This window comes from Saccopteryx bilineata, chromosome 2, assembly GCF_036850765.1.
Source record: "Saccopteryx bilineata isolate mSacBil1 chromosome 2, mSacBil1_pri_phased_curated, whole genome shotgun sequence".
NCBI classification, from domain to species: domain Eukaryota; kingdom Metazoa; phylum Chordata; class Mammalia; order Chiroptera; family Emballonuridae; genus Saccopteryx; species Saccopteryx bilineata.
The window spans coordinates 220119187-220138435 of record NC_089491.1 but is presented as its reverse complement, the minus strand read 5'-3'; the positions used below and the strand labels follow the sequence as shown (position 1 = coordinate 220138435).

The following is a 19249-nucleotide window of genomic DNA, read 5'->3' as shown; positions in this document are numbered from 1 at the left end:
CCACTGTGAACAATGCTGCAATGAACATGGGGCTGCAGGTGTCTTTACGTATCAATGTTTCTGAGTTTTGGGGGTATATACCCAGTAGAGGAATTGCTGGGTCATACGGTAGTTCTATTTTCAGTTTTTTGAGGAACCACCATACTTTCTTCCATAATGGTTGTACTACTTTACAGTCCCACCAACAGTGGAGGAGGGTTCCCTTTTCTCCGCAGCCTCTCCAACATTTGCTATTACCTGTCTTGTTGATAATAGCTAATCTAACAGGTGTGAGGTGGTATCTCATTGCAGTTTTGATTTGCATTTCTCTAATAACTAATGAAGATGAGCATCTTTTCATATATCTGTTGGCCATTTGTACTTCCTCCTGGGAGAAGTGTCTATTCATGTCCTCTTCCCATTTTTTACTGGATTGTTTGTTGTTGAGTTTTATGAGTTCTTTGTATATTTTGGATATTAGGCCCTTATCTGAGCCGTTGTTTGAAAATATATTTAGTTGGCTGTCTGTTTATTTTGTTATCAGTTTCTCTTGCTGAGAAAAAACTTCTTAGTCTGATGTAGTCCCACTCATTTATTTTTGCCTTCACTCCCCTTGCCTTTGGAGTCAAATTCATAAAATGCTCTTTAAAACCAAGGCCCATGAGTCTAGAACCTATGTCTTCTTCTATGTACTTTATTGTTTCAGGTCTTATATTTAGATCTTTGATCCATTTTGAATTAATTTTAGTACAAGGGGACAAACTGTAGTCGAGTTTCATTCTTTTGCATGTGGCTTTCCAGTTTTCCCAGCACCATTTGTTGAAGAGGCTTTCTTTTCTCCATTGTGTGTTGTTGGCCCCTTTATCAAAAATTATTTGACCATATATATGTGGTTTTATTTCTGGGCTTTCTATTCTGTTCCGTTGGTCTGAGTGTCTATTTTTCTGCCAATACCATGCTGTTTTGATTGTCATGGCTCTATAATATAGTTTGAAGTCAGGTATTGTAATGCCCCCAGCTTCGTTCTTTTTCTTTAGGATTGCTTTGGCTATTCGGGGTTTTTTATTGTTTCATATAAATCTGATGATTTTTTTTGTTCCATTTCTATATGCCAACAATAAAACATTTGAGAACAAACTCAAAAAAATAATCCCCTTCACGATTGCAACAAAAAAAATAAAATACCTAGGAATAAACATAACAAAGAATGTAAAGGACCTATATAATGAAAACTACAAACCATTGTTAGGGAAATCGAAAAAGATACAATGAGATAGAAGAATATCCCTTGCTCTTGGATAGGAAGAATAAATATAATCAAGATGGCCATATTACCCAAAGCAATATACAAATTTAATGCAATTCCCATCAAAATTCCAATGACATTTTTTAAACAGTCATCTCTCTTGCTCTTCCCTGAAGAAGATCCCCAGGACAGTCAGCAGAAGCCAGTGGCCAACCTGACAGGCATGTTCACCTTCCCAAAAGCAAAGCCAAGTCCCTGTGAAGGGACAAGTGAGTGTGCGACAAGCACAGAGACGTGGGTTTTCTTGCTCTGGTTCTAGGGTGGTGGCTGGAGCCCAAATCTTGGTCCTGGGACTTCAACACACAGTGGTCCTAAGCCCCTCCCTTTGGTGTCCTCTCCACCTCAGCATCGGAACAGCCAGTGGTACAGAGTGCCCACGCTTCGCTCGCTAACTTCCCCCACTTGGTCCTGTCACCTCTGCATACCCTGTCATCAAAGGCATGGACAGGACCCAGCCTGCCCTGGTTTCCTGGGAACACTCCTCACAAGGACATCTCAACCTCATCCTTTCTGACTGCCCCATTAGCTGTCTTTTTCTGCTTCCTCAGAACCTCTGTTCCACTTTGGAAAAGTTTCTCAAAATGTTAGAGTCACAATATGGCCCAATGAGGATACTTCTAGGCATCTACCAACTAGAATTGAAAACCAGGGTTCAAATATAAACTCATACACCAGTGTTCACAGCAGCACTGTTCATTTCACATTAACCACAAAGTGGAAATAACCCAAATGACCATTAGCTAAAGAATGGAGAAACTCAGTGGTGTCTGGCCACACTGGAGTATTACTTGGCCATGAATAGGAGTGAAGCTCTTATGTGCTACAGTGGATGAACCTTAAGAATTTTATGCCGAGTGAGAGAAGCCAGACACAAAAGGCCACATGTTGATTCCTTTTATAAGGAATCTCCAGAGCTGGGTGGGGGAGAAAATGGAGAATGATGGCTAATGGTCACAGGGTTTGGGGGGAAGGATAGTCTAAAATTAAATAACGGTGATGGTTGCACAACTCTGTTAGTATACTAAAAACTGCAGATTGTGTACTTCAAGTGGGTGAATTTTATTGCATGTGAATTATATCTTTGTAAATCTGTTAAAAACAAAAAGACCTCATTCCATTTCCAATTTGAAAATATAAGTGAAATAAACCATATTCTAAAAAATGTAAATTATCCACATTGATTAACAAAATAAAAAATTTAATTGTGAGGGTATCCAAAGAAAATATAGAAAATAAACAGAAATATTTAATTATTTAAAAGGCACAGACTTAGAAGGTTTCAAGGTATAAACCATCAGCTATCAACATAAAACTTTTTCTTATGATATTTAAAACAGCCCAGAGCTTATAATAAGTCAGAAATTTTCCAGGTTTATCTAACCCTGGCAAAACTCTGATGCCTCTCACCAGAGCAGACCAGTGCAGGCAGGAGCAGACAAGCATAGGCCAGAGCAGACCAGCACAGGCTGGGGCAGACCAGCGCAGGCCAGGGTGTAATGCTTATGGCCATGGCCAGGCAGGTTCACATTGGATTTGGGCAGATGGTAGAAAAACTGCAGAGCCAGAAAGGGTTGAGCCATTTCATTTAATTAAAGACTCACAACAGTGGACAAACACACACAGGCAGGGAAAACGGCCTCTCAGGCAAACGAACAGCAAAATGGCCCCTCACAGTGTTGGGCAGGCAACCCGCGCTTCCACAATCTTCCTGAGCGCAAGCACCCCTAGCCTTATATAAGCCATACACATGTGGCACGGCCATGTGCTCATGCACTAATCGAGCCAAGGTCTTGCAACCAGTAAACCAGCAAGCAAGCCTAACAAAGCTGCCCCAGACCAGGGCAGACCAGAGCAGTGCAGGCTGGAGCAGACCAGTGCAGGCCAGAGCAGACCAGTGCAGGCTGGAGCAGACCAGTGCAGGCCGGAGCAGACCAGAGCAGGCCGGAGCAGACCAGTGCAGGCTGGAGCAGGCCAGAGCAGGCCCAGGCAGACCCACATGGAGCAGAGCAGAGCTGTCTAGCTGGAGAACGGCCTGGTCCGAGGGCTGCCTCACAGCTGTGCTATATCACAATTGAGCTGTTTTTCACTGAATAAAGTTTCATTCTTCATTGTACCCCAAAGTGGGGATTCCTGTTGGCATTGAATTGTCTCCAATGATCACTTGTTGACATGCCAAACCAGCAACGAGAGACAAAGAAAGAGAAACTGACTGTGGATGTATCCCATTTAAGAACACAAAGTAGGAGATTCTAAATAAAATCTTAGCAAATTCAATATGAAGCATTTGACTTTGGGTGACTTCGGGTGATGGGCACACAACACAATCAACAGTTTATGTGCTATAGACGAGATCGGGCGCGTTCAGGGTGGTATGGCCGTAGACTATGTGCTATAGAAATGTTTACCTGGAAACTATGTACTCTAATTGATCAATGTCACCCCCATTAAATTTAATTTTCTAAGTAAAAACCTTAAAATATTATATATGAAGCTACATTAAAAGAATAATAAACCATTATTAAGTAGAGTATATCTCAAAATGCAAGTTAGAAATCATAACATTAACTATACTGATGCATGAGAGCAGAGAAGACATTAGACCTCTCCACAGATGAACACACATACAGAAGATTCTACTCGTTCTTTACAAAGCAAAATTCTTGGTAAAGTAGGGACAGAAAGAAACCTCATGAACAGTGACAGCTCTGCTACGACCAGGAAACGTCCGCTGAGTCCTGAGCTGAGGGTAGCGCTGCCACCAGCTTCAGGAGCAGGACGCAAGGGCCTCGCAGGTCAGTCCTCACCCAGTGCTGTCCTGACTCCCCAGTCAATGATATAGGAGTGCAATAAGAGGAAAGCACACACTTGGGGAAGGGAAAAGAAACGTGTATGGGGGCACTGGAGTGGCTTCTGCCACACAGCTCTCCACACTTCCCTCCATCATCTTCCTGCCATCAGGCCCCCGCTGTCGGCCCAGCCAGGGCCAGGGGCCACGGCACTGCTTCTCTCACTCAGATGCCCAGACACTTTATTCCTGTGTTCAGAAATCAATTGATCATTAATCTTTCCTTGAACCTTCTGCATCAGACTCAACCAAAGGCTTCCTGATCCTAGACCCAAACTCAGTGAGAGGTGCTCACACTTGGCTCAGGTCAGCTTAGCCCCTTATTAAAGAGTTGTGCTAAAGCAGTCAGAAGACACCTTGGCCAGTGATATATGTAGTCCATAGGCCAAAGAGAAAAAAGCTATACGAAAGGGCATGGGTCATAGATGAGAAGAAGACATGGAAAGTCCTAACACTCGTGTGATTGAGCAGGTCCCTAGGACAGCTGGAGGGAGAGTAGAGGAAACCATTATACTTGACCCAGAAGGCAGTGTCAGGTTTCTCAGATCCTACTAGCCTTGAGCCCACATTCCCTTACCATGCTCACCCACAAAACCCAAGGCCACCCAGGGTGGGAGTAGGGCTTGGGGACTGACAGTGCATACCCCTTATGGCCAAGAAACATCACACTCCAGGTTCTCAGATTTCCTGGTGATCACTGTCCTCTGTCCAGGACGTTTCCTTCAGGCAGCGTTTTTATGGCTATAAAAGTGGTCCTTGCACCTTGGCTGCCTTTGGAACGCACTCAGACTGTGACAGGTCATGTCTCAGAGTACAGAACCACTAGGCCCTGTCTTGGAGCTGTCATAAACATTATTGTCATTTCCCTAAAGCAGCACAAACTTCTTCAGTTCTGGAAAGGGGAGGAGGCACATGGTTCTCTCACAACCCCTCAACACCCACTGAAAGGATATTTCAAAACTAAGAAAAGAAACTAAATCAAAACAGCCTAATAACAAGAAGAGGGCTCACCAGGACATTGTATATGTTTGTAAAACATAGAGGAAGAGGGAAACAGATTAGTGTACATTGGAACAAGACCCCAATGCACAAGACTAAAATTGCTCCTTCATTTATTCAGAAAATCAGATGACTGACACCAAGGAGCAGCCTTAAGGACATACAATGAAACAGATTGTTAGAAAATGATGGGAAGCTTGTTCAAACGCTTACTAACCCCATCAGAGTCATGAGGAACATATTGCATTCACACCACAGGATGACATCAAGCTGCTACGAAACATAACACTGGGGAACAAATTTTTTTCATTTTCTGTTGCATAAGGTTTTAGAACTGTTTCTATATATTTCTGCATCGCTGATTCTAAATCTAAAATCCGTTTTTTGGTGCATGCTCTAGTTTTTATGCAATTTTAATTTCTTTTTGTTACAGTTAATGGATGCATTTGTTTTTAAATTGGAGTTAAAGGGCAACGACTCTTGGATTGAACATAACCGCAAGGCAATTAATGTTTTACAAATACCACTTTTACATAACTGTAGTTGTTTTTAAATGTAAAAAATTATTATCTGATAAAAACACCCTCTTACTTTGTTTTAAGATTGAATCATGGTTTCTTCAAGTAGGCGTAAATGTAAGAATAGTCCTGACACCTTCTGTTATATATGTGGCTGTTACACACTTCAACGTCAAAGGTACAATATTTCATCATTTGTGACACATGCATATATTGCCTATTTTCAAGTTCCCCTTGGCGATCAAGACAAGAATTGGGCTCCTAATATTGTGTGTCATAATTGTGAGAAAATGCTTCGTGACTGGACAAAAGGAAAATGCAAAGTAATGCCTTTTGGTATTCCCATGGTTTGGCATGAACCTAAGGACCACAGCAGTGACTGTTATTTTTGTCTGATCCATACAAAGGGCATTGGCAAGAAAAAACAGCATATGATCACATATCCTAATATTCCTTCAGCAATACGACCTATCCCACACTCTGAGACACTCCCGGTTCCAGTTTTCAATGGTTTTATTTCTTCTAAGGATGAAGAAAGTGAACATAGTGATCAAGTGTATTTTGATAAGATGCACGAGGAAATGGGTATAGAATATGAAGGGTCTTCTTCTGATGCCAAGCAGTCATTAACCCCTCAGCAGTTTAGCCAACCCAAATTGAATAACTTAGTAAGAGATTTGAGACTATCAAAGAAAGCAGCTGAGTTATTAGCCTCCAGGTTTCAAGAAAAGAATGTACTTCACCTATCAGCTAAAGTATCCCGTTTCAGGAAGCATGAACAAATTTTTGTGGACTTTTTCTCCGAAGACAAACACTTTGTTTACTGTCATGATATCAGTAGTCTTCTCAGCCAGCTAGGTGTTACCACTTACAGTTCAACAGAATGACGGCTATTTCTTTTTTTTTTTTTAATTCATTTTTAGAGAGGAGAGAGAGGAGAGAGAGACAGAGAGAGAGAAGGGGGAGGAGCTGGAAGCATCAATTCCCATATGTGCCTTGACCAGGCAAGTTTCGAACCGGCGACCTCAGCATTTCCAGGTCGACGCTTTATCCACTGCGCCACCACAGGTCAGTCCTGGCGGCTATTTCTTGACAGCTCTAAACGGAGTCTGAAATGTGTTCTCACAGTGGTAATGTTTATGCAGCGGTTCCAACTGGTTGTTCAACTCATCTATGAGAAGATAAAAATGACATAAAAATTGTCCTCGAGAAACAGGGACACTGAAAGGTAGGCTTCCCCCTCGCTCCTCTAAGGGAGGGTTCAGTCTCTTCCAGCCCTGCTCCAGCCACCTATGACCTAACCTTGCCCAGAAAGCTGGGGTTTGCCACTGAAGGCTGAAGGTGCCCAGGGACGTTGGCCCCATCTACGACACTGTGGACGAGCCTAGGGTATTTCTTCCAAGAAGCAGGTAAACTGATCTCATTCGCACAAGGGCCACTTAACTATGTGTTGCCTGAATAGTCAGGTTTTTTATTCTTCCCTCAAAGATCTCTGTTGTGGGTGTTGATAGTCCTATTTTCTGCTGCTTTGCTTAATATATAGTGTTTCCTTTATCCCTCCTACCTCAATGTCCCACTCATATTTCAGGCTGGGACCTACTCCTAATTTAGAGCTCTCTTTCCTCCTTTTGCCAACTTGTATTATGAATTTACCTTTGCCACCCAGCTTAGTGTATCCCAAGGTTCTCTTTACCAGGCCACAGTCGCAGAGCTCCAGGGAAAAGCAACCTGGTCTCAACTCTCCAGGCAGAGGAGAACAGAAGCTCCATATCCACGCATGCTGCAAATGGCTTTTTCCAGTCTACCTGAATCATTACCAGCTAGAAGCAGTGGTCATTGGGACTTGGACATGAGCTGCAAAGTATAGAATGGTGACAACAATTCCAGTGCCATGCGGACTTTTCCTGTGGGGAAATTTCATGGACTCCTGCTCCCTGTGACAGCTCCTAACAAGCTGAACTGTGGCTGGGTTGCATTTTTCAGGGATTTGGCATGGTGATGGGGCCAACTTGGACTTGGGGAACATGTTAAGGACACTACTCTCTTAGGGATTCTTGCTGTATTGGCCAAGAGTTTGCTTAAAGGCTTTTAATCACTGTAAAAAAATAGAGAACTGGATGAAGAAGATGGGGCACATATACACCATGGTATATTATTCAGCTAGGAGAAATGGTGACATCGGATCTCTTATAGAGGAATGGTGGAGTCTTGGTAGCATTGTGTGGGGTGAAATAAGCGAATCAGAAAAAAAAACAGGAACTGCAGGATTCCATACATTGGTGGGACATAAAAGCGAGACTAAGAGGCATGGACAGGAGTGTGGTGGCTATGGGGGTGGGGGGAGGGAAGGAGGGAAAGGGGGAGAGGGAGGGGTACAGAGAGAACTGGATGGAGGGTGGCTGAGGATGATCTCTCTTCGGGTGATGGGTATGCAACAGAACTAAATGACAAGATAACCTGGAAATGTTTTCTTTGAATGTATGTACCCTGATTTATTGATGTCACCCCATTAAAATAAAAATTTATTTATAAATTTAAAAAAAAAAATTGTCCTCGACTTTCTGAAGTATGAGAAGCATAACTGGATCATTTGTGTGGATCTTAAATGGTAAATTTCCTGCTAGGACAACAGAGAGGTTTCACAAAGTATCCTTGCTTTCTGTGTTTGTGGGACAGCCGAGCTCAGGAGAAACACTGGACACAGAAGGAGTGGCCGAAACATGAAGCTCTGGAAGTAGGGATGCAAAATATTGTGAATGAACCTGTAGTTAATCGAGACAGGATCATTTTCCCCCCACTTCACATCAAACTTGACTTAATGAAGCAGTTTGTTCAGGCTTTGAATAGAGAAAGTGAATGCTTTCAACATATTATTTCTGCTTTTCCTGCCTTATCTTTCAAGAAGATAAAAGCAGGTGTATTTGATGGACCTCAAATTTGAACCCTCACACGTGATGAAGAATTTGCCAGGAAGATGAATAAGGAGGAGAAAGCAGCATGGCAGTCTTTTTATGGCAGTTACAAAGAACTTCCTTGGCAACAAAAAAGCAGAAAACTATGAACTTCTGGTTCAAAGGATGCTGTTGGCTTTCTGCAACATTGGATGTAACATGAATGTTAAGATTCACTTCTTGAACAGTCACTTTGATAGGTTTCCTGAAAATCTTGGAGCTGTTAGTGATGAGCAGACTACTGCTGGAGCATCAAACAAGATTGTCCTCAACAAGTACACAAATGCAAATTTTTGCCTGAATAGAATTTAAATAAGTTTTGCACAAATTTTATGATTAAAATAAGTATTTTTTTACTTTATTTTTAAATTTTATTTTTTTAATTATTAATTTTAATGGGGTGACATTAATAAATCAGGGTACATATGTTCAGAAAAAACATCTCCAGGTTATTTTAACATTTGATTACGTTGCATACACATCACTCAAAGTCAAATTGTCTTCCGTGACCTTCTATCTGGTTTGCTTTGTGCCCCTCCCCTCACCCCACCCCCTCCTTCTCCTCTCACTCCCCCCCCCATAACCACCATACTCTTGTCCATGTCTCTTAGTCTCATTTGTATGTCCCATCTATGTATGGAATCATACAGTTCTTAGTTTTTTCTGATTTACTTATTTCATTCAGCATAATGTTATCAAGGTCCATCCATGTTGTTGTAAATGATCCAATGTCATTATTTCTTATGGCTGAGTAGTATTCCATTAAAATAAGTGTTTTAATATGTTCTATTTCAAAATTGTAGACAAATTCTGATGCAATCATATCTTTTAGTCTATTCGTGTATTTACTGCATTATATAAATTATTATATTTTCACAAAGATGATGCCCAAGAAGACATTCTACTTCATTATGTTAAACTAAATGTTGAAAATTTTACAATAAGATAAAAACCTAAAATCTTGAATTGCAAAAAAACTGTAGCTTACAGAAAAAAACTAATGTCAGATTTGAGATCAGCACACTCGAATTAGGTAAGAACAAGTGTTTTTGTGGACACAACAAAAATTTTGTTCCCCAGTGTAATCAAATAATGCTTGAAAAAAAATTAGGGGAACAGATTTATTGGCATGATCAATTAGTAAGTTATATAATAACTAATCACTGTGGTGTCCATTGGAAACAAATATAATAATGTATGTAATTGAAAGAAATAGTTTTAAAAATGAGAGGAAGAGTCAGTATGAGGGCTTAATAAATAAGTACTGAAGAATGACAGAACTGTGGTCTAAAAGACAAAGTCAAGAGAATTTTCTAGAAAAGAAAGCAAATGATAAACATGTGGGAAGTGAAAGAAAAATTGAGAGATACGGAGGCAATTTTCAGAAGACCAGACATCTAATAGGAGTCAGAAAAGTAGAGACCAGGAGAGATGAACTCATATTTGAATAGAACAAAAGTACTTTCTGGAATGGGCTTTCACATGGAGCTCTGATCACAGAACATAGAGCAACACACAAGTTGAAAAACCAAGACATGAGGTTTTAAAACAAAAATGAAGAGAAGGACAAATGCTCTTGGAGAGTTACAATATAAACATGTAAATAAATAAATAATAAATAAACAAACAATTTGTAAAAAAAATAGACAAATACAGACCAACTCTTGTCAGGAATATTTGACACCATGAGAAAAAACAAACACATCTTTGACATTTAAGCAAACTTATTTTAAAACACAAAGTGTGAAGGTAACTTGATGATTTTTAGACATACAAGGCATCTTCAAATGTGAAATCCTCCAACCAGAGGCAGATTAAGGTCAGTTGAGGCCTGAGCACAGAAGAAAATATTGGGTCTCTTACATAAGAAAAAAGTGTAAAGCTGGAGTTTGCAGGGCCCAGGGCGTGTGCCTGGTGCAACCGCCTTTAAATCCACCTCTGCCTCCAACACGTCTAAAAGAGTCTTTGCTATGTTACCATGGCAAAATGAAAATGGGAAAACATCCGGGCACAGCCTGCAGTATGGCAGAAGGGGGCATCTGAGAGCGTCACGAAGGAAAGGGGAGAAGAGAAAGAGCTAGTTCCCGGGGTGCTGCAACTCCTGAGTGTTCTCCGCACAGAGGCAGGGTGATGACGGAGGGGCTTAGTTCTCTATGCCCCCAGCCTGTGTACAGATGTACTTTATAAGATGAGCAAGTTTCATTTTACACTTGTATTTTAAAATGCTTAATGCACAAAAACATGTTAAACCACTACAAACACAGGAGAAAAGGAACCAGAATTCATCACTGGAAAGTGTTCAGAGCTTATCCCCAACCCAGCAAAAAAAAAAAAAAGGCTCAAATATTTTCCATATGTTTTCTGGAGCCAAACAAACAAGAGATGAGGAACACATCCTGCAACATGCTCACAAGTTTAATGAGTAACAACTAATTGTAGAAAATAAACTAGCAGTAATGAGGATTCCCCTGCAACAGGCTCTCAACACCAACAAGGAAGAGAAGGCGTGGGGAGCTGCTCAGGGGGACAACACCAGCCAGCGAGGGTATAAAAGCTGAAAGTCCAGGCACCTCACACTCACACTCACACTCACTCACACACTCACACACGCACACCCTCCTCCAGCTCCTCTGTCCCACCATGGCCATGTCCACTCTGTCTGTCTGCTCCAGCGACCTGAGCTATGGCAGCCGCGTCTGCCAGCCTGGTTCCTGTGACTCTTGCACTGACTCCTCTTGGCATGCAGATGACTGTCTAGAGAGCTGCTGTGAGCCCTCCTGCTGTGCCCCCAGCTGCTGCCAGCCCACCTGCTGTGTCTCCAGCTGCTGCCAGCCCACCTGCTGTGTCTCCAGCTGCTGCCAGCCCACCTGCTGTGTCTCCAGCTGCTGCCAGCCCATCTACTGTGTGCCCGTCTGCTGCAAGCCCATCTGCTACAAGCCTGTCTGCTGTGTGCCCATCAGTTCTGGGGCCACCCCCTGCTCCATCTCTTCATCCTGCTGCAGACCTTCCTCCTGCGTGTCCCTGATCTGCCGCCCCGTGTGCAGACCTGCCTGCTGTGTGCCCACCTCCTCCTGCTGTGCCCCCTCCTCCTGCCAGCCCAGCTGCCGCCCAGCCTCCATGCTCTGCCACCCTGTGTGCCCCCGCCCTGCCTGCTGTGTCCCTACCTCGGCCATGAATTCCTGCTGCTGATTCTTTCTAGACCTCATCCAGGGTCCTTCCCCAGTAGAAGGCTGACTTTCAGAACCACAGGAGACAGGACTAGCTCCTCCTCCTGACCCAGCCCCTCATTTAAGGACTCATGATGCTCAGCACATCCTTCCTGATGCTGGCCACACAGATGCCCCCTCTTAGCTCCACCTCTGCCCTGTGTGTGAATCCTGGTGCCCCAGGTGGCCTGGTCCCACCTAGGCAGTGATGTCACCTCTGATTCCTAATAAAGCCACTTCTGTTTCACTATGACCTTCTGTTTGTCTGTGGACACATAGGGGATAGCGTGATGAGGGACAGTCTTGGGCAAATGAATTTGTAAAATCTGTATTTTCTGAGTTTGCTCACTTTTATTGTTAAAAATGGCTCTGGTGGAAATTGCTAATTATTTTCCTGCTTGGGAAGGGCCATTGTTAATCTAATGTGTGCTGGAGGAGGGGTCTTTGTGGGCCCAGCAGTTTTTTAGAAGAGAGAAGAAGGAGGGGTGGGGGAAGGAGGAGGAGAAGGAGAGGGAGGAAGAAGAAGAAGAAGGAGAAGAAGGGGAAGAAGAAGCCGCCAAGATGGCAGGGTGCTGAAGGAGAAGCCAGTTTGTGCAGAGAGGAGAAGGGAGAGGGTGTGCAGATGAGGAACCAGAGGTGACTAAGCTGGTGGGGTCTTTGATTCTAGGAAATCCAGGATGTGTCAGTAACTTTGTGAGCTCTGAATGAGTGGGTTTTGGAGCCCTGAGTGTTTTTACTCACCTGCCAGGTGTGAGGCTAGAATAAAGGAATGGCTCACCAGTTTTAGTCTCCACAGTTTCTTTACTGTCTGCCTGATTCTAATGGGAACCTGCATGTGCCTGGCTGTGATGGCTGCGACTACTGGCCTTACAGACACCTGATGCAGGCCTCTGTGAACCCCACACGGCAGGCCCCCACTAAGCCTTGTGGGACCCCAGACCCAGCACAGCACCCAGGGCTATCTTTGAAAGCAGCTTTTGGAGCCAAGGTCTGGAGGTGAGGGACACATGGACACTTCCACCATCCCTGTCAGCCGCTATGGGCTCTTGAACCACACTTGCCTTCATGGCACAGTGGCCACCCATGGCCAGACTGTAAGTCAGTGCCTGGCCCCACAGTCCGTGTCCTTGCCCACCTGATTATCCCTCCGTGAACCCAAGGACTGCAGTGCTCATTCCAGCATCCTGGCCAGGTGGTAGCTGAAAGCCCAGACACCTCACACACTCATACTGACTCACACTGTCCTTCAGCCCCTACTCCTAAAATGACCATAGCCAGCCCAGTTCCTGTGACTCTTGCACCAACCTTTCTTGGCAGGTGGACAACAGTCTAGAGCTACTGCCAGCCCACCTGCTGTGTCACCAGCTGCTACCAGCTCACCTCCTGTGTCCCCAGCTGCTGTGTCACAGTCCCCTTCTTGACCCTTGTTTGTGCCCCAGTGAGCTGTGAGTCCAGCCCCTGCTTCCATGTGGCATATGGGCCCTATCCCTGCCAATCAGCCTAAATCAGCTCCTCCACGCCCTTGTGCTGCCAGCAATCTAGCTGCCAACCCTCCTGCTGCACTTCCTCCCCCTGCCAGCAGGCCTGCTGTGTGACTGCTGCGAGCCCGTCTGCTGCAAGCCTGTCTGATGTACATCTGTCTGCTACAAGTCTGTGTGCTGTGTGCCTATCTTCTCTGGAACTGCCCACTGCCCAGCCTCCTCATGCTGCCAGCCCTGCTGCAGACCTTCCTCTTGAGTGTCCCTTATCTGCCACCCTGTGTGCAGACCTGCCTGCTGTGTGTCCAACTCTTCCTGCTGTGCCTCCACCTCCTGCCAGTCCAGCTGTTGCAGTCAGGCGTCTTGTGTGTCCCTTGTCTGCCATCCTGTGTGCTCTCATCAAACCTGCTGAGTCCTTGCCTCGGTGCAGAAGTCCTGCTGCTGACCAGCTCAATCTTCTGCCTCTTAGGCTGCTGTCCTTGCTCCTGAACACAGTTCTCCTCTCCCAGAAGCTCCTCCCTCCCCTCTCCCATTGGTGGACACACAGTTGCTGCCTAATGCAGATTTGAACGTGAAGTCCATCCCTTTTTGAGAAGAGATGACCCACAAATCCTTCGCTGGGGGTGGACTTGAGATCCCCAGGGGCCTCCTTTGTAGGATTGAGAGCTTGCTTTCCATATGACAAAGGGCAAGTGCTATAAAAAATGTTTGTGCAAGAAAATATGTGTTTGCGTCCTTGTCCTCCCTTGAGCCCCCTCTACCACTCCCAATCTGGGCTGTGGGTGCCCCATCTGGTAGAAGCCAGAAAATAAAGAGCTGTTCTCAAATCTGAGTTCAGAGTGGTTGAGTAACAAGATCTGACAGGGATGCCATCTGCACACTTGTTTCCCCTTCTGACCCCAGCGGCCCACCCTCCCTGCAGTGGACAGCCTTCCAAGGCTGGGCCCAGGAGGCAGTGTGGGTGCTGCAGGCATACACCCTGAGTGGCTGTGAGCTCCTACCCACACCAGTCCCCCTGTCTGTCCAGGTTAAGGGTGAGTTGGGGCGCAGAAGAAACCCTGTTGGTCAGGATCTATGTGACAGTGTCTCCTGCAGGGAAGACCACCATGACCTGGGTCTGACACGGGCAGAATTAGTGCTGGATTCTCCATGGGTGGGAGGGCTAAGGGCAATGCTGCCTGAGAGTCCCCACTGTCCAGGGGGACCCTTGGGGGCAAGGGTGGGGTAGACTCCGGCCAGGGGAGATCCTGAAGCAGGACAGACCTGGGCAGAAGGAACCCATTGCCAACCAAGCACCTGAGAAGGGAATGGACCACTTAGAGTGGGGCCTCCTCTCCAGGCTAGTGGGTGTGGGGTTGAGGGCTCAGCAGGGGGAGCCAACTGAGAAGGAAGGGGTTCAAAGTCCCCACAGCAGGGCAATGGGAAACCAGCTGCAGCCCACTGAGACACCATCCCCTCCTCCCCATGCTTCTCCCACCTTGATGATCATGCGGCAGTCAGCAGCATTGTAAGGAAGAGTGGACATTGGAGATTGTGCAACAGAAAAGTCGGTTCTGTCCTATGACCCAAATAAATGTCCACAAACACAGTGGCTACAACAATGCAAATTCATCGTCTCACAGCTGTGGAGGCCAGAGTCTGACATGGGTCTCTCTGGGCTAAAATCAAGGCATAGGCAGGGCTAGACCCTTCCACAGGCTCCTGGGAAAAATCTGTTCCTTGTCCCTCTCTAGAGGCCCCCACCACATTCTACATTTACATGCTCCAAGCCAACAGGTTAGCATCTTGCCTCCATCTTCCCAGGGCCTCCTCTTTGTAGCCCAGTCCCTGCTGCCCTCCTCCTGAGTCCCTGTGCTGACACCGAGCTCCCTGGAAAACCCAGGATCTTCTCCCAGACAAAGACCCTTCATTGTCCCCCATCTTCAGAGTCACTTTGCTTATAAAGAACATAGTCTCAAGGTTCTGAGATTAGGATGTGGACATCTCTGAGGAACCACAGAAGTTGTCAAGTTGTCACCATGCCCTCTCCCGACGACTGGGCAAAGGAGGAGTCATACTTTTCAAGGGAGTGTGAAGTTTTTTTTACTTTAGCTAGAGTGGGAGCAGGAGATCTTATTACCTACAGGGGGTCAGGTCAGAAAGCTAGTGATTTGCCTTCAGTCCCACACAGAGAAAACTAAGAACTGACCTCGTAAGTCCAAGGGACAACGTGGGACAAAGGAAACCCTGGCAGTCCTCTGTGGCTGGGCTCTAAGAGCACACCCATTACTCCAGAGGTGGCCTTTGAGTGGTCAGTCCTGGGCATGCAGAGGCGGATTTAGTGGAGGGTGCAACGGGCTTGCACCCTGGGCCCCAACTTCTGAAGGGCCCCACAAAATGCCAACTTGACATTTTTTTCTAATGACACCAAGTTTGGTTTCATATGTGCAATTTTAACATTAATAGTACATAATATTTTTATTTATTTAAAAATATGGTTTAGCCCTGGCTGGTTGGCTCAGTGGGAGAGCGTCGGCCCAGCGTGTGAAACACCCAGGTTCGATTCCTGGCCAGGGCACAAAGGAGAAGCACCCATCTGCTTCTCTACCCTTCCCCCTCTCATTTCTCTCTATCTCTCTCTTCCCTTATCTCTCTCTTTCCCTCCCACAGCCAAGGCTCCATTGGAGCAAAGTTGGCTCAGGCACTGGGGATGGCTCCATGGCCTCAACTTCAGGTGCTAAAATGGCTCTGACTGCAGTGGAGCAATGCCCCCAGATGAGCAGAGCATCGCCCCCTAGTGGGCTTGCCAGGCAGATCCCGGTCAGGCACATGCAGGAGTCTGTCTCTCTGCCTCCCTGTTTCTCACTTCAGAAAAAATAGAAATGGTTAACATGTATTTTTATCTTCCCTGTCTCTCTCTTTTTTTAAGGGGCCCAATATTTTCTTCTGCGTCCAGGGCCTCAACCGACCTTAATTCATTTTTGTGGGCATGGCCATGATAACTTGGGCCTTCTCTGCAGAATGAACTTTCCAGAATCCTCAGAAAACCACCTCAAGGAGCAGTTTGAGGAAAGATATTGAAGGAGAGACGTTGCCACATTCAGTGAGCATCACACTCCAATATGTACTGGGCCTTAGATGCTGGAAGCTGCAGGGCCCGGACACTGGCACCTGCCAGTGTGGGATGAACCAGCCAGAGGCACTGGGAGAAAGGCCTTCAGCCTGGGTGGCTGGGATCAAGCAGCCTTGCTTCAAGGCGATCTAGTCAGGTCCAGAGGTCTGGACTGCCTCATAGGAGTTCATGCAACCAGCTGCTTCTGACCCCACAAGGAGGGGTCTTGGGAGGCCGCAGGCTCAGCAATAGGAACATGTGTCTCAGGGGACCGGTAGGCAGGTGAGGGTGTGGTAGGAAAGCTGGCAGCATCCAGAGGGCTGGCAGGAGAGGGCCAGGCACACAATCAGCCTGCAGCTCACTGGCAGGTAGCAGGCCAGCTCAGGGGCATGCAGTTGGTCACCTGGCAGGGCCTAGGCACACAGCTGGCCAGGCTACAGGAAGAGGCCTGACTATAGGCTGCTGGGCGACATGGGATGAGCAGCTGCAGGCTGGCTGACAGGAGCTGGATGAACTGCACGTGGGCCCACACAGCAGAGCCACATAGGGGGCACGGCAGGAGCTCCTGCAGCGCTGGGGAGGGCAGCAGGCTGGGACACAGCCCAGGTGACTGTGGAGCAGTTGGTGTGGCACATGGTGGTATGGGCCTGGAGTGGGGTCAGAGTAGAGGACAGGGCTGGTCCACAGGCTCTTCGCCCAGGCAGCCTTTGCACAAGGTTGCAGCGTCCTGGCAGCAAGATACATGGTGCTTTCTCATGGCTGCCTGGCTGGGTTTTCCTCCCTTTTTCTCTCTCTCTGTGGGCCTCTTCCTGGTTCAAGTGACAGTTCAGGAAGCTCCTTCTTGGCTGGAGGTCTCTGACCCAATGGCTTGTGATTTCAGGAACCAGAGAACAGGTTGGATAGTGAAGGGCCATTGGTAGAGAACAAGGGGTCCCATTATGATTTTTAAGGTCCTCCCCAATTTTATATACCCTATCCTTTGTGCACACAAGCACAGTCACACTCGCTACACTGGGGGTCCCCTATTTTGATTTGGAAACTCAATGATCCAAAAGGTCTTCCCAACTGACAAGAGCCATGCTGTTGAGCTCCCTATGGGAGTGCAAGAACCACATCACCACAGTAACAGTAATAACAGGTCCTGGCTTGGTGCCGGGTGTGTGCTCAGCACTTTACACAGACTGTTTCATAACCGATTACTCATCAACCCTGCCACAAAGAGCAGAAGCAGGCATGTAAACCTGCTTAGTTTTACTCTGGAATCCGTGCCAAATTATGCAGGGACTTTGGGGTTCTGAGATTCTTCCATCTGTAAGTTAGAATTTTCCAAATCAAATTTGGGGATTTTGTCCATATTTCTTCAAGACATTCTTATGTTTCAATGTCATTCTCTTCTTGGGTTAAAAGTACTTGCATGTTAGTCTTCTTGATGTTGCCTCAGAAGTCCTTTCCATTTTTCCAGTTCTTTTTCCCTCTTCTTCAGATTGGATCATTTCTACTGACATGCCTTCAAGTTCAGCAACTCTTTCTTCTTCTAGGCTTGGGTTGCATGACCTGAATCTGTGTTCCTGCGCCTGTGCCCTCGCACCCCAGACTGTGGGGTTGCTCACTGCTCCTGGAGCATGGCCATTTCTGCAAAGTGTCCTCACACTCCACGGTGCCTCTGCCTGGAACACACACCATCCTGAGCCCTTCATGTCACCCAGTGCAGCTCAGCATTGCCTCCTCGCAGGGGCCCCCAGCCACCCACTCTCTCTGCTGAACCTGTTTTCCTTTCTGGGACCCAGCCCTCCCTGGAATCACCTCGTGCTTTCCTTTCTCCATCCACTCACTCGTTGCCCGGGAAGGCTCACGAGGCTAGACTGTCTCCACTGCCAGCGCACAGTATATATTTGCTGCATAAACAATAAACTTCTGTATGGATCAGTAGAAGGCAGGAGTGGGCAGAGTTTCTTTAAAGGCAGATAGTAAGCATTTCAGGCTTTGCTGTCACCTGGTCTCTCCCACAACTGCTCAGCATGCTTGTGCAAAAGCAGCCCTAGACAGCCGCAGACATGGACAAGGCTGCAGCCGGTAAAACTTTATTTACAAACAGGCAGCAGGCCAGACTCACGCTGCAGACTTCAGTTTGCAGACTCCAGCCTTAATGTTCCCTGTGCAGAATAAAAGCTCAAACGACGTTATTGCCTTCAATCTTCATTGATGGCATGAGAGAAAACTGACTAAAAGAACACAGTACTCTGAGTCGAATCAGGGTGCTCTGTGCACAATTATGGTCTGGAAAACCACATGAGCCCCATGTAGTCAAACCAGAATACCCTGTTTACAGAAGGGCAACCTGGCCTCAAAGCCAAGTTCATTTATGGTGGAGCCTAACATAGGAAGTGCATCCCAGGAAAGAAGATGCTGGGAACACGGCGGAAACAGCCATGAGGAAGTCAACAGTCGTGCTTCTGTGTTCCGGGACGCCCACAGCCTGGGTATAAAGGCTGCCAGGGAAGGAGCCTGCAGACATCACTGCCCTCCAGTCCCACACCAGCCAGCCCCAAGACAACATGTGCCACACCAGCTGCTCCACAGGCTGCCAGGTTGGCTGCTGCTCGCCCAGCCCCTGCCAGTCCTCCGTGTGCCGTCCCGTGAGCTGCAAGGCAGCCGTGTACGTGCCTGTGAGCTGCCAGGTGTCCTGCTGCATGCCCGTGAACTGCAAACCCATTGTATGCATGGCCCCTTCCTGCCAGTCCTCTGTGTGCCTGCCTGTGAGCTACAAACCTGTCATGTGTGTGGCCTCTTCCTGCCAGTCCTCTGGGTGCGTCCAGCCCTCCTGCCCCACCCTGGTCTACAGACCCATCTCCTGTTGGACCCTTTCCTGCTGCTGA

General features: G+C 46.6%; 1 protein-coding gene and 1 pseudogene across 1 annotated transcript; both read left to right on the top strand.

Annotated features, from left to right (window-relative positions):
* The first annotated feature begins 11238 nt into the window (after positions 1-11238).
* LOC136325216 (keratin-associated protein 10-7-like) lies at positions 11239-13694 on the top strand (annotated as a pseudogene).
* A 5234-nt stretch (positions 13695-18928) lies between these two features.
* Positions 18929-19249, top strand: LOC136325221 (keratin-associated protein 12-1-like). Its single transcript, XM_066259219.1, has one exon. It carries the CDS (start codon positions 18929-18931, stop codon positions 19247-19249), a length of 321 nt encoding a protein of 106 aa, XP_066115316.1.

Bases quoted from the DNA above. Each gene is read 5' to 3' on its own strand.
- LOC136325221 (XM_066259219.1), top strand. From the start codon at position 18,929: ATGTGCCACACCAGCTGCTCCACAGGCTGCCAGGTTGGCTGCTGCTCG.